The 14,640-nt window shown below is 41.1% G+C and overlaps 1 protein-coding gene across 1 annotated transcript in view; it reads left to right on the forward strand.

The window, feature by feature from the left end:
• Positions 1–14,640, forward strand: part of DNER (delta/notch like EGF repeat containing) — a 1,176,744-nt gene that overhangs the window by 731,608 nt on the left and 430,496 nt on the right. The window contains exon 6 of the mRNA XM_086942563.1: positions 9,959–10,112. Within this exon, the coding sequence (XP_086798689.1) occupies positions 9,959–10,112 (154 nt within the window). The remainder of the gene's footprint in view (positions 1–9,958; positions 10,113–14,640) is intronic.

The following is a 14,640-nucleotide window of genomic DNA, read 5'->3' on the forward strand; positions in this document are numbered from 1 at the left end:
GGACCAGGTAGTTTCTTTGGCAACAACCAAGGTGTGTGATAGTGCTCCCATCAACAAAAGTAGCTCTGTTTCGGGGAGTTTCACAATCATATCTAAAATACATGAAGACCTTTATATTGTTGCAAAATACCATGACTTATCACTGAACAAGTCACCATAGAGGTATTAATATTTAAGATCTTTCTTGGTAGAAAACACACATTTTTCACACCATAGTGATTTGAAACGTTTCAACCAAGAAACTGCGCCTTGTCGAATGGGAGTGCGAGGTGCTGAAAATAACTAAAGCATTAGGAAAATGTGTGAAAAATGAATGCGGGAAAGTTCAGTTGATTTCACAAGTAGCTAAAACACATTTTCTCAGTTTTCCCTAAAATGATTGGTGTATAATAATAGCATCATGCCTCACATATGGTGCGTGGTTGATATTGTTAGCACTCAAACAAGCTTCATGGCCCGCGAAAACTTTTGCATTCTGTTGTCATTGTTTGATGTTGATGACTGTCAGAGTTGTTTGTCTTTTTGTATGCTTTTTAATAACCCTTGGGGTTGGTTAAAGAGATGAATTTTTCGATTACTTTTGAGTTTCTTGTTCATTTTTTTTTTTAAAGATAAATAGAATCTACATATTTTTAGTTGCAACTGCAAGCGCCATGTGCTCTCTGATGGGCAGATCGTTACCAGATTGCCTTACACAGGAGTGGTTTGCTGATAGAGAGATGCTTTCTAAAATTATTACAGTTTCAATGACAACTGTTTCTCTACAGTACCAATTCTATAATGCAAATGGATACATGTGTATGCCCTAAAAATATTGATGAATAATTCTTAGAAAAATAGTAACAGATTGTTGTGACCTATGTCGTTCCCATATTTGATTGAATAGTAGCCCCATTTTGGTACAAAATTCAGTGCAAATCATGCACAACATATTAATAAAGTGTAAAGCATCTTCACAGATATATCATAAGAACACCTGCAAGATGTGACCTTCAGCATATTGCTACGTAGGAACAAGGCTGATTGTACTTTCATAGCTGTGTGGGATATAAAGGTAAGGGGAAGGCCAAATAGGGGCCACATAATTAGTCCAGGTTTACAGCCTTGAGCCTGGTTTGAATTTAGAGTTTTAAGGTGCCACGGGATGGGGGTGGGTTTGGGGAGAAAGGTATGTCTGCTGTGTGGTCAACATTCAAGTAAAGAGTTGTCATTAGGAGACAGGGGCAGATTCTCACCAGATTTATGTCTTTGGCCACTGACAATGGTGAGCTTTTTAATGTACTGAGTGCCCTTCCGTTTTGGTGTTCTCAGTAGGAGTCCAGTGGCAGGATCCCCGCTGGCTTCCATTCAGGTTCCGTGAACAGGTTAAAGGCCATCGGTGACAGTGCTGCTCCCTGAAGAGCCACAACAAAGATGGAAGAAGCTGGATCCTAAGGTTTCTATTTTGATATACTGATGTCTGTTTCTAGAGACTGAGAGCTAACTCTAAGTCATTAGCCCAATTGTTAAACGTTGCCGGAGTGGAAATTGATTCTAGTAGATCTCCCTTGCCAAACCCGCCAATGCCCATCTGTGCCCTAAGTATATAGAGCAATCTGAGATGGAGTTGGTTCTTTGTTTTCTTTGAGGCTTGTGAATGCTCTTTTCATCCTTGTAGGAATTAGCTACTATCGTTGAAATGTGTTATCTTTAGTCCTTGGTCTGAATACGATGACCTTCTTCTGTCTTATGAGTGTCATTTTTCAGTTTCATGCTTCTTCTTTTAAATTGGAAATGCTCACCCAGACAGTTTGTTTCAAATTTGTTTTATAGATAAATAAATTGCATCACAGTGTTTAGTTCCTCTGATTACATATGTTGGTTTCATTTTAGCAGGTCATTGGTCAAATGCAGTGATTCCTAATCTGTGGTCCAGGGACCCGTGGGGATCCGCAAAGCCTACTCAAGGGATCCACTACTGCTTAGAAAATTAAATAATATTAACAGGTTAATAAAGTGTGTATAAATTACAATCGATCATTTTATAATGATCTGTAAATGTGAAGGAATTTGAAATTGGAGGCTAAAAATGTTGGTAGTATACTCAGATTGATTTGTGGGAGCAGTATAAGTGCTTCAAACAAAATATTGTATGGACGATCAGTGGTCTCATTTCAATTTACAAAGGCTTCAAGCATCCCATTAAAATTGAGATTTTTTAATATTATTTTTTTAATTAAAATATTTCATAATTTGTATATTTTTTTGATGAATGCTTGTTTTTGTATTTTTTTGTATGTTGTTCTGTGCTCAAATCATTGAAATTGGACGGGCCAGGGTCCCGGCTTCCAGTAATGACTCAGTGGGGGTCCCGAGATCACAATAGTAATTCAGTGGGGTCCCTGGGTTCCAGTGATCATTAACCACATCCCTGCTGATGGTATCCCTCTCCTGTGCTGGGCCATAATGAAAACGGGTGTGGTCATGACGAGCTCAGCTCGTCATGAGCACAGGAGCACTGTGCCTCATGACGAGCTGAGCTTGTCATGAGCATCGAAGGGGTTAAGTGGTGGTCCTCAGAAGTCAAAAAGCAAAGAACCACTGGTGGAATGCATCTGTTTTAGGGTAATATATTTATATGTGTGATCACAGGTTTGGATCCCATTGGGTGCATTCAGCCTTTCACCCTTGTGACATAGATCAAAGAGCGCCATTGAGTTGGCAGAAACTTAAAGATATGCTACCCTCCTTAAGAAACGTCTCCCCCAGTGAATACGCACTTCAGAAAATAAGCAGTAATTCAATGGGACATTATTGTTTTAATTTACATTCTGTTTCTTTCGATACCATTGTAATATAATGTAGTGCCTCATGTGTTCCAGCTTCCTTTGGGCCCCTATGGTAAAGCATACATATACTACTTTACGTATGCTATGCATAGTTCAGCAAAGTGCATTACAGTGCTGGTTATTTATTCGAAAAAAAGAATGCCAACCCAAATAAGACACTCATTTTTCTGCTGTTAATATATGTAGTGATTTTTTCACAATATTACTATACATTGTCACAAAAACATTATCAGTTTGCGGTTTGATGATTTGCAATTACATGCAAAGGTTATTCCAGGCATGTCTAGATTTATTTGACTTGCAGGGCAGGGTGTCAGCGATTCAGAGTTCTTGCGCACATCATGAATGACAGTAGTGAAGGGATAAGTCATAAGTGATGGACTCTCCAAGACTCTTCATTCCATCCACATGGCCCATGCCATAGAATCTCAACTATGACTCCCAGATCTTCGTCAATTTACTGGGCCACTCCTCCCCATATAGTTCCCATTTCGTAGTCCGGGTAAAAGTATGTGAAACTTTTGTGATTTTGGAGAGTTGGCCTATAGGAATGACGAGTAGGGGTGAGGGCATAGCTACGTGTTGCGTTGCCTGCTAGTCACAATGAAACATGGAGACCATGCAGATGGAGTCAGGTGAGTTACTTTATTCGGTGCCTCCATCAAGTTTATTTTATTTTTTATTGATATGGATTTAATCAGAGATCAAAAATGTTTACAATCATAAATAATCAATTAAAGGGACCAATAAAGGATGTGATAGCCTCTGAACAAGCATATTATTAATACATAGGTAAAAACGATTAACTAAATGTATACAGATTGTAACACACAAATTCACCAGGCGGTGTCTTCGCGAAGGTAATCAGAGCATTGACTTTAAATACATTATTTTTAAAACACAAAGGTTCTAGAAAATGATTCATATCCTCTGTCACTTGCTTACTGGGACAGACGCATGGAGTGTGCTTGATGTCTTGAATCACACCCAGTCTTATCTCCTGTGTTAAACCGATTCTTTTTAAAATTGTTTAAAGGTAAAATGCCTACTCTTAACATGATTAAAACTTGCCTAGTACTATGCCCCAAAGTAAAGTTCAAATATTCTTGGTTCTGCTTAAACAATATACTGTCAGAATAGGGTTTGTAATATTTTAACTAAGATCAGTGTCCAATACCCCATGCATAACTTAGTCTGGCCATCATATTTTTCAGGAACAATTTTAGTTGTGCTGGTGTACATAACTGAAAATGAACAATAGAAAATTGGAATTTTGAAAGTGCAATCTCAAGGTTATTATAAAAGTGTGAGATCCCACTTTTCAATTAAAAGTTTAATTCCCTAAAAGGTCTTTTAATGGCCCTTCTGATGCGTGCTGTACATTATAGGCCCATCTAATCACACTTGCAAAGGATCTACAGTACGCACTGAGGAGGGAGAAGCTCTAAGCATAATAGTTGGATGGTAATGTTTGACTCAGGGATACTATCTTCCATAGAACCTTCCATTTCAATATGTTTAAAACAGTCAATTTGCCAATGGGGATATATTTGAGTGCATAAGAATAAATGGTAGGTATCTTTGCCCGACAGATGCCTATGAGAATTTTAAAGTGTTGCCTGCCCGAAGACCAATAAAATCTTTTAAAGGTGCCTTTGTAAGCTTTACCTTGAAGCCTATATGAGAAAAGTGAGAGGTACTTTCTAGGATCTGAGAAAAGACCATTCCTAAGTATATATATGTTGTTACCAAATCCACGGGCCTTCCACCCAACCTCCAATTAAAAGGGCAATACTGTCTCTTTCCTCTGAAAGGTACCACCGCAGTCTTGGAAATATTTGTTTTCAAGAAATAATTTTCTGCATGTTCAAAAAGGACATCCAGATTCTGGGAAATTGTCAATATTCTTACAACAGGCAGGTGAATATTGAAAACAAAAGTGGAGCTAAAATATAGCCCTGCTTCAGACCATTTTGTTTTAAAATCCTAGAATTTAGCCCCCCCCCCAGTAAAACTCAGCACCAGGTGGATGTATGATGTAATAAGTCTTAATAGGTCGCTAGGAATCGTCAGCCTCACTAGTTTCTTCCAAAGGGTAGGTCCAACGACCCTATCAATAGCAGTAGGGAAGTCTACTAATCAGGAGTATACAACTTACGACTTAGACACCACATATTTGTCAATACCAGTTTGTACTTTTGTGATATTATCAGTCACTGAGTGTTTGGGTCTAAAACCCGCCTGGACTAACGGTATCATACCCTTTGAGTATGCCCATTCCTTGAGGCGGTCCAAAACGCTTGAGGCAAAGATCTGCCCTGTTGCCTCAAGCAGGGCAATTTCATGATAATTATAGGGAGATAGGAGAGAATCTTTTTTCTATCTTTTTGTAGGATTGCTTGCTACAAGTTTATCCAGTTCTTATCCATTATATTTTGGTTGTTTACAAAACAAATGTTCCCCCTTCTCCTTGAAAAGCTCGAATTTCTTTGCCCTTTGTAAATGAAAAATAAATAAACCGGTGACAGATGAGCCTGTTCAACTTTCAAGAAAGTTCGACTTACTGTGCATATTTAATGGGAGGTTTTCTTTCAAGAAACCCACTTTCTCTGAATCTGATGGACAGTATTTGAAATTATGGCTTCGAATGTCTAAAGGGTGTTTCTTTCTTTGAGTGAATCATAAGGCCACGGTGATGAGGCTACTGAAGTCATCTTAATTATATTGTTTGAGTTCCAAATAATTCAACCTTGATTAGAGGCTATAATGGCCTCTCTGTTTCCTTCTGTTAGAGATGCAGATGACTTTTGATGTAGTTACAATTAGAGTTTTAAACTCAATAATGCATGCTCACTGCCTTGAACAAACTAAGATTTAAAATAAGAACATTACTGAAATAGATCATAGCTAGTTATGATGCAATCGATAATTGAGAAGCCAGTAACCCCCTTTATGGTGTGAGCACCCGGTAAATCAGTTCTTCAGTTTAGGATTAGACCGTTTACTCCATGCAGCGATTCCAATAAAATTCTTCCACACGTATCTGCCTTTGCCTTAGGTGGAAAGACTGGATCAGGAATGGAGAAGGCTCCTTCCAGATCCTTGTTTTTATGGGCTTTTATCAAGGTGTTTGAGATTTTTACATTGAGATCACGTATAATTATCAATTGGCAGTTTCCTCCAGACTCAAGAATGGACTCCATCAATTCAAATATCTCATTCAGAAGAGAACTGAATTTTTAGGCCGGTCGAAACATAGATGTTGAATAGAAATAAAGTATCTGCAGAATGATCACTCACTTTGGGAACTTTAATTTTAATGCACTGCACCATTGTTGCTCGGATGATGTATTATTTCAAAGTCCCCCTGTAGCTCAAAAGGAGGATAGAAAGGCCACCTTTAGCATGGCCTTTCCTGACCCTCATAGTTGGAACATCAATAAAATATTAATTGTCCCAAAAAAATTAGATACGGACCAAGTCTCCTGGAGAAAAATGATAGATGGACAGAATCGCATCAGGTTACTTAGCTTGGAAATTTCCAGACCGGCCAATTTCCAAGAGTTAATCTCTAAGCTATCGCTAAAAACTGAGTTTGGAAACACTATTCAAATTATTTTCATTTAAGTTCCTGGAGAGCAAAGACCAGGAGTCATCAGTTTTTGTATTATCCACTTTGGTCAGGCTTTGGTTCCATATCTTTCTATCTCCTTGGTAGATGGGTACTGTGAGTGTGTCGGCAGAACCACTATTGTGCTCATGGCCATTTGGGTTAGATGGAATGGCCGGGGAATTAACTCCCCTGTCAAAGTCCTGCCTCAGGAACTGCTGGGCTGAAAGCTTAGTTTGCATTCCCACACCCTCGAAACCATTTACGTGAAGCCTGTCACTATCCAGCAGCACTGTTAAGGGGATCACATTAGACCAACATTCTAATTGCGTTGTGGAAAGATCTTGGTTGTTAAGGAAGGAGACCACTCTTTTTTTGAAAGATGTAAGGTAATTTTGCAGGAGCCTTAGGATTTTTTGTCTGCAAAGAGATCTGATATCTCAAGAACACGTTAGAGATTTGAGATTGCCCTACGTTGGCAAACATTCAATTAGAGCTTACTGTCGAAACGGCATGAGAAGAAAACATACTTTCCTAATGAAGCATGGAACTTGCAAATTTGAGGGTCAGCGGGTTTAATTGCTCCTGTACAGAGGCGGTCAGTAGGCAACGGTGGTGAGGGAGGGGAAAGGTGAGTACAAAAAAAAACCACAAAAAAAAACAAGAAAACTTGCCTCCTCCTCGCGTTGCCAGCTGCTGCCTTTGCACCGCCTCTCTTCCGTCGCAGCAGGAAGCACCCAGGCTCCCCGCCAATCACAACGCTGCAATGCAGCGTTGTGATTAGTTGCCCTAAGACAATCACCAGGCTGCAATGTAGCGTTGTGATTGGTCTGAGCGCTGTGGTTCAGCGCTCAGACAGGGACAGCGAGCCTGGGCATGTTCCCCAACAGGTTGTGTAATGCAGACTGGTGGGGAAGATGTAAAGTGCGCAGGACTGTTTGGCCTGGCCAAGACGGCTGGCCAAGCAGTCATGCACACTAAAAGTGTGCTCACCACTGCTCTGGCCAGCCCCACCCTCCCTGCACCTATCAACAGGAAAAATAAAATGATATTACTCTCCCGTTATTATCATTGTATTTCTCCTCTGCACTGCTCTGAAAGCAGGGGGGGCGACGTTCCTCCGCCCTAATTGAGCCGCCCCTGCGCTTGTATTTCTTTTTCGGATGGAGGAGGGACATATTATAATCTTGTGCATCTTGACAGATTATATTTTTGATTGTTTTATTGTTTGCCCTATTGACCCCAGTAGTTGAGTGGTTGTCTGTCAGTGCAAACTATTATTTAGGACTTCCTCTTGGTAATTCTGCAATTTGCCTTTCGCTTTTTCCTCACATTCTTCTACTTTGCCTTATTACTGGCAGCTTTCATTAGTTTTATTTATTTTGCTGTTGAAGGGGTTGGGCAGGGGATTTTTGTCAAGTCACCTGCATCATTAGAGCAATTGAAAATAGGTTACAGGTGTAGTGAAGACCGGGTTCTGCCTGCACACATTGCTATGTTAGCATGAGCGTATTAGAAGTTTAAACGCCATTTTGCCACTTTGCCACTTTTGCACACAGCACTACATGTATCTGTTGTAAGTTAAACTGCTTGATTTTCTTCACATGACAACGGTCTGCTTTCCACATCCCCAGACTTACAGGGCAACCTCGGTCTGTACAATTTGTGCTGCAGTTTTCAAGGTCAAATAACAATGTATGCTGTTGATTCAGGTTGATCGTCCCACGCTCTAGACACAACACGCACACAGCTGCGAATAGCTGAAACTCGAGTGCCTTTAATATTACACTGCATGCATGTTTTCAGGCACTTGGAGAAAAACCTTTCCATCTACAGGGAGCGTTACTGATCCTGTGATGTGATTCACCTCAGCTGATCTTGGAGGCATGCGGTTCCTCCATTTAAACCTAGAGACCTTCTATTATTATAAAACTAGCTCCGAGCCAGGGGAGGGTGGTACACAGACGCTTTAAGACCTGTTTCCACTATCATTATAACATGATTTTTCCTTTTGTGTTTTATGGAATTGTAACAATGCTGATTGTTTTATTTCTAATCATATGCCTGCTCTTGTTAGCCAAAATACTGCATCTTAGAGCACGTAGTAAAAATAAACATTTTAAACTTTACTGTGCCTCCGATTACTCATGTTGTGGACTTGTATGAGAATAAAAACGAAAGAGTGTTCTTGATTCCCACCATTCCTGAGAGTATTCTAAGTCGCTTGTTCTGGGTTGTCTAATCATTGGTAGCTTCGTTGTAGGACGGAGAACGAATGAGACACTGATGCTAGTTGGATAGGAGTTCTGGGTATTGGGGTGAGTTTTTTGTCCACCACAATTCACTGAGGTCCTGGTTTCCTGCGCATAACTCTGTGCATGAGCAGAATCCCCGCAACCTAGGGAGGGGCGACTGAGACAGAAAATGGCTCCTGACCTACAGATGATTCTGTAAATAGTCTGCGTAGGAAGGAAACAGTTTATTCCCCGTTCTGCTCAAGACTTTTTATGAAAATTCCAAACAGATGGTCCTTTGAGCTGATAGCGCACGCTTGTTTGATCTCCAGCTCCGATATTTGCTCTTCCAGCAGTTGACAGTTCCTTTTAATTAATTAGGGATGGCTCCGAATTGCAGTGCACTTCCTTCTTCTGCCTCTTCATGAGAGTGTGCACTTCCTGTTCCTCCGTCTATAGTCACTTTCTGCCCGTGCTCTGTTCTGGCAGTTGGTTGGTGTCCCCAGGGTCCTAGACACCGACTCCACACCTTCTACTCGTAGAAGGCAGCTGGGGTCATTGTCTTTTTAAAACCAATTGCCTATTGGATGAGTTGTAATACATTCCAGGTGCTCTTGCACCACTACGGAGTTATGAAACTAGAACAGGCATGCATTTATCAAAACACATTTAAACCGCTCTTCTAAATGTTCAAGTTATCAAATTGTACAGGAAACCTTACACGAAAGAAAATAACTAGAAAATAAAGACTTCAGCATGTAGAACTAATTGCGACATATTTAAATGCAATTAATTCAGAGTACGTTATTTTAATAATACGTAGGTAGAAACTAACGTGATGTCATAAGGGCGGTCATTAGAGAGGCTCGGTTTTCGCACCATCAGTACCATGCATTTTGGAATTTGTAGTTTCCATATTTCCATTATAAATAGGTGCCTACAAATCACAGTGCACCTACTCCTGTTAAGGCAAAGTCACTCCTACGACTCGGAGCCAATTGACTGCTAATATGTCATGTGCTGTGGCAACAGTTTTTTTTTTCTGTAAATGAAGATTAAGTATATAAATTGTAGAAGATTATTTAATTAAAATGTTTAAACTCTAGAAAAAATATGCATTTACAGTTTTTCTGTAATCATTTAAAGCAACACGATGGATACTGTGTGCTTGCTTGAAACTTTCCCTTAGAAAAGATAATAAAGCAAAGTTGTGTAGCTCTTTTTTTGTTTGCTTAGTTGAAGAACATGGGTCTCTGACGTAACAGGTGCACTGTGTTTGTTTACAGGCTGCGTTTTCCTGTGTGTGTGAAGATGACTTCACGGGCCCTTTCTGTGAGGAATTTAACGGCTGCAATAGTAAACCCTGCCAGAACAATGGGACCTGCACCGACGTGAAGCAGTACCACGAGGGCAAAAATGTCACTTGTACTTGCTCTCCTGGTATGTATCAAGTTGCATAACCAATTATAGATTTATTTATTTATTTTTATGAATACACAACTGAGGGTGGCAAGAAATGGAACAGATATGAAGTGGAAAACAGATGACGCAAGTGATCCTAATATTCGGGGTAAAGAACCCCTAAAGTACATTACAAGAATGTTGCAAGTCACCGAGGTATTAATAAACAATGGTCCAAGGACTACTATTTTTATAATGTCGCAATTCGTCAACAATTTTATAATTCAAATAATGAAAAATCTAATTTAGATTTTTCATTATTTGAATTATAAAATTGTTGACGAATTGCGACATTATAAAAATAGTAGTCCTTTGACCATTGTTTATTAATACTGTAGAATACCCAGGTCCTGGACCGACGGGGCTACCCCATTTTCATTAATGGCAAGTCACCGAGGAGCTCCATAGCTGTGAAGAGGCATAAGGCCGAAAGCTAAGTGCCTTTATTGGTGGGAACTCCAAAGTGGCCTGCAATATCCTTAATTATGTACAGAAAGAGGGTATTTTATTTCATATAATTTCATTGCTAGCTGTGCAGTGCCCAAATGTCATGTGTGACACCTTTGGCTTGTCCTGGTTTACTGGCCAACAGCAGATCGATGGCTGGGTTGTTACATCCATACTTTCCATATTGAAAGCACATCTAAGTGTACCAAAATGTAAAATGTTCGGACTAAACAGAAAGGACTGATGAAAAGGTGTAAGATGTACGACATCTTTTCCTCAGCTGTCTAATTTGTCCTTTATCAGCACAACTGAAACAGCATCCAAGAAATACATGATTTTTAGATGTGGGTGTTCTAGAAATAGATTTAGCTGTCTCACATACTTCATGTTTTCCCTAAAATGCATGATAAAAATACATACACAGACATACATACTTACATACATATATACTTGCATACAGGGGCTTTCGATCAGAGTTCTTCACCAATCAAGTTTCAGTAATTTTTCGCTTCCACTTGCCACAGCATGGAGTAGTGGGTCAGCTCACTTCATTGGCTGTCGTGCACTGTGATTGACAGCATTGTGCTTGTTCATATTTGCTCAGCCACCTGAAAAGGAGTGCTCTTCGGAGCCCAGGTTAGTGTGCCCGCCCTGCTGTACAACACCTTGATTTTTAGATTTTTGTCAATTTTTATTGCTGATTGGCTATGTTTGCAAAACAATATAAATTACAGACTCAGCATGATTGGCATGGCCAAACCTATTGGCTTTGCCAATGCTTGTTTTTTTTCTTGAAGAGCCGGTGCTGTGCTGCTTCTGTCTGTAAGCTGCCTCAGACAGCCTGCCTCCCAGAGGTAATGAATGAAGCTGAGGCATGGCTCCCCAGGCACTCGCTCTGTGAGGCAGACAGAGTGTGTTTTACAAACTGCTGCCAGCGCAGAAACGCAGAGTTTGCATCCGCTTCCTTAATGCAGATTGAAGATTGTTCAGCAGTGATCGGTTCATTGGAGCTGTGGGGCCACACCCCCTACCTTTTGCCCTTCACAAACAGTGTCTGTCAGGCTGAACAAAGGTGAGCCTGACAGACACTGTTTATTTTCAGGTCAGGCAGCTGGGAGCCAGACATGCGCTAAATGCGCAGACTCCTGGCTGCCTGAGCTGAACTTTGCTGGGCTGAGGAAGTCACAGTTCCTGTTGGCTTGACCTCCTCAGCTCAGCAAATGTCCCCAAGGCCCTCCCCTCAGTGAGGAAGGGTAGCGTCACTGATTGCCTTGCACCTGGGCGCATCAGTTTTAAACCCTGAAGCGCTCAGGGTCAAAGGTCAATCCGTGACATTTAATCACAGAGTGGGGTAGGGTCAGCAATCTCACTGACCCCATCCCACTCTGTGATGATGTTGGGGCTGCTGCCTTCCCTGCTAAACTTACCGGCCGCCACTGAGATTATTGTGTTATCGGAGCAAGGTGAAGTCACTGGTTGCCTGAAATCACTTATTATAAGGGTCTAGAAGCGCCATTTACTTATTACATGCATGCTCTGAAGTCAGAATGCACCTATAAGAAAAGCATAACAGGTTTATAAGCATATTAAGCTCTCCCTCATTGTATATAGCATATAATAACTAATAAAGGTACTCAAAGGCAATCAGAGTACTCATAAATCAGTAGAAGGTGGGGTACATGGAATATTGGAGTAGATACTGACAGCGTACTCTTCTGGGAAGTGCATGGATTTGCCTAAGTCGCCGAAAAGGGGGATGTGCTCTCCACTCTTGTTGACTTTGACGTTTTTTTTCTTTCGGGAGACTTGACTGATTGAGTATTCCAAACATAGCTGTTATGTGTTTTTTGAGGAAAGTATAAACAAGGGAAGAAAAATGAAATCATTTCTATGAGAGAACGACCTAAAACTAGCTGTGCAATCACTGGTGATCTCGAGAATTGAATATGGATGCACAACACTTGCAGGCCTTCCAAAAATCTCCACAGCTCCCTTAAAAGCATGCCTCAATGCAGCGGCTAGACTTCTCACAGGATCAAGGAAATTTGACCACACCTCCCCTAACCTGAAAGCTCTAAACTGGCTACCCTATGAAGCCAGAATACAACTAAAAATGGCATGTATCGCCCATAAAGCGATTCATCACAACACACCCAGATATCTTGCCCAGAAAATAAAAATTGCAGGAGGAAACAGACCTGTCCGGAGTGCCAATCTGCTGATGCTGAGACCACCTATCTTCAGGAAGAAAAAAACTTATGAGAGATCATTCTCTGGCGTAGCCCCTAGAATATGGAACTCCCTGCAAACATCAGAAAGATCTCGAACACTGCAACATTCAAGAAGGAAACTAGGACGTTTCTCATGAACAAATTCCTCCAGTAGGTAGACAACTGGCCATCGGCGACTCAACAGTTAGGGTCAGTTGGATAACATACTGGGAATCATATAGATAATGACCCACAGCAAGAAGACACTGAAGGCAGTCTTGCATCTGCCCTCTATATGTTCGTTCTGATATATTCTATATTGTTACAGGTTACCTATATGTGTGTTTTCACAACGCTGTTCTTATTATAGACCATGTGATGTTAAGCGCTCTGATACCCAAGGGTCTAGTTTGCGCTATAGAAAACTGTTATAAATAAATAAATATAAATAAAATCCCAGGCAGGCTGATGAGGTTTGTTTCAGTTGATTACAGGTGTGAAGCGGCGTTGGACTGGCTCGCCCGGCACTCTGGTGCTGCCAGAAGGGCCAGTTTGAAAGATCAGTGTGTAGGCCGGTTTTCTTGGCTTGTAATGACCCACAGTTACAAAAAAAACCTCACTCTGGCCCATGTGCTCAAAAGCCTAGTCCAACACTGGTGGGAAGGACATGTGGCTTGTTTGAACAATTTTGGTTATTCCTCTGTATTGCTCAACAGAAGGTAGAAAGACACACCAAATGGTGGTGGTTAATGTTTATATGGGGCAAGGGTGTAGAAAAGGAACAGAGGACATTTGACGAGTACCTGGTGAAGATCGTAAGCATATTTTAAGTATCTCGAGTAAACTAGGGAAGACTTACAAACCAGCATAAGACTAGATAATAAATGAGAATATGATGGCACCCCTCAGTGTTTTGCCAAACCTTGTTTCAGAAAATGAAAGCATCTGTGCAAAGTTATAGTTTGCATCTACCGTTTAATGATGTGCAGGTTAGGTCTCTGAATGGTCGGTTTATGATGGTCAAACCAGCAGGGAGGCTTGTGTTACAGGAAAGCAATGGTACTAAGTCATTATTTTTGCTAACATAGGGACCTTTACCTCGAGGCTTAGGCTTTTGTACAGAGCCTCATAGTAGGAGTTATCACAAGCCAGTTTAGATGGAGTGCAATTTGGAACCCCTGAGCCATGTGCAACAATAAGGATAGAGGGATGGATGACCAATCAAAAGGTCTAAGGCTAAAATGATTTTTTTTTTAATGGGTGTAAGAAGCGAAAAGTACTGAGGGAGTTTCAGAGAAAACAGTACTGGCTGTATGATACAAGGAAATTAAGAAAGAGACCTGTAAGTATGTTATACTATGATAGGAAGACTTATTAAAAACAGAACTTTTTTGCAAAGTTAAGAGAATGGTTTGTTTGATGTAGGCTGTAGGGAAAGTCAGTGAAATTACATGCACAGGTGTGGCTCCCAGGGCCGGACTGGCAGTAGCGGGCAGTGGGCATTTCTCCGGTGGGCCGCCAGGTTGGGGGCCTGCTTTGGGCCCCTGGGGTGCCGTTTTTGTTACAGGGCTGCTTTTTGGGCATAGCTACAATATCAACCCCTGTAACAAAATCGGTCAAAACCGGCCCTGGCAAACAGTTCAGACGCACACTCAACCCTCTGGGGGGGCTGGCCAAGCACTTTGCCAGGACCGGTTTTTGTTCCCAGTCCGGCCCCAGTGGCTCCTCCACTAGGGCGGAGGAGCGTCGTCCCACTGCTTTCTCCAGTGTGAGAAGCAGAAACATAAAATGGTAATAACTTTCCATTATTACCATTTATGTTTGGTTGCGGGCGGACGGTCGAGTGGGCG

This window comes from Lissotriton vulgaris, chromosome 11 (genome assembly GCF_964263255.1).
Source record: "Lissotriton vulgaris chromosome 11, aLisVul1.2, whole genome shotgun sequence".
NCBI lineage: Eukaryota > Metazoa > Chordata > Amphibia > Caudata > Salamandridae > Lissotriton > Lissotriton vulgaris.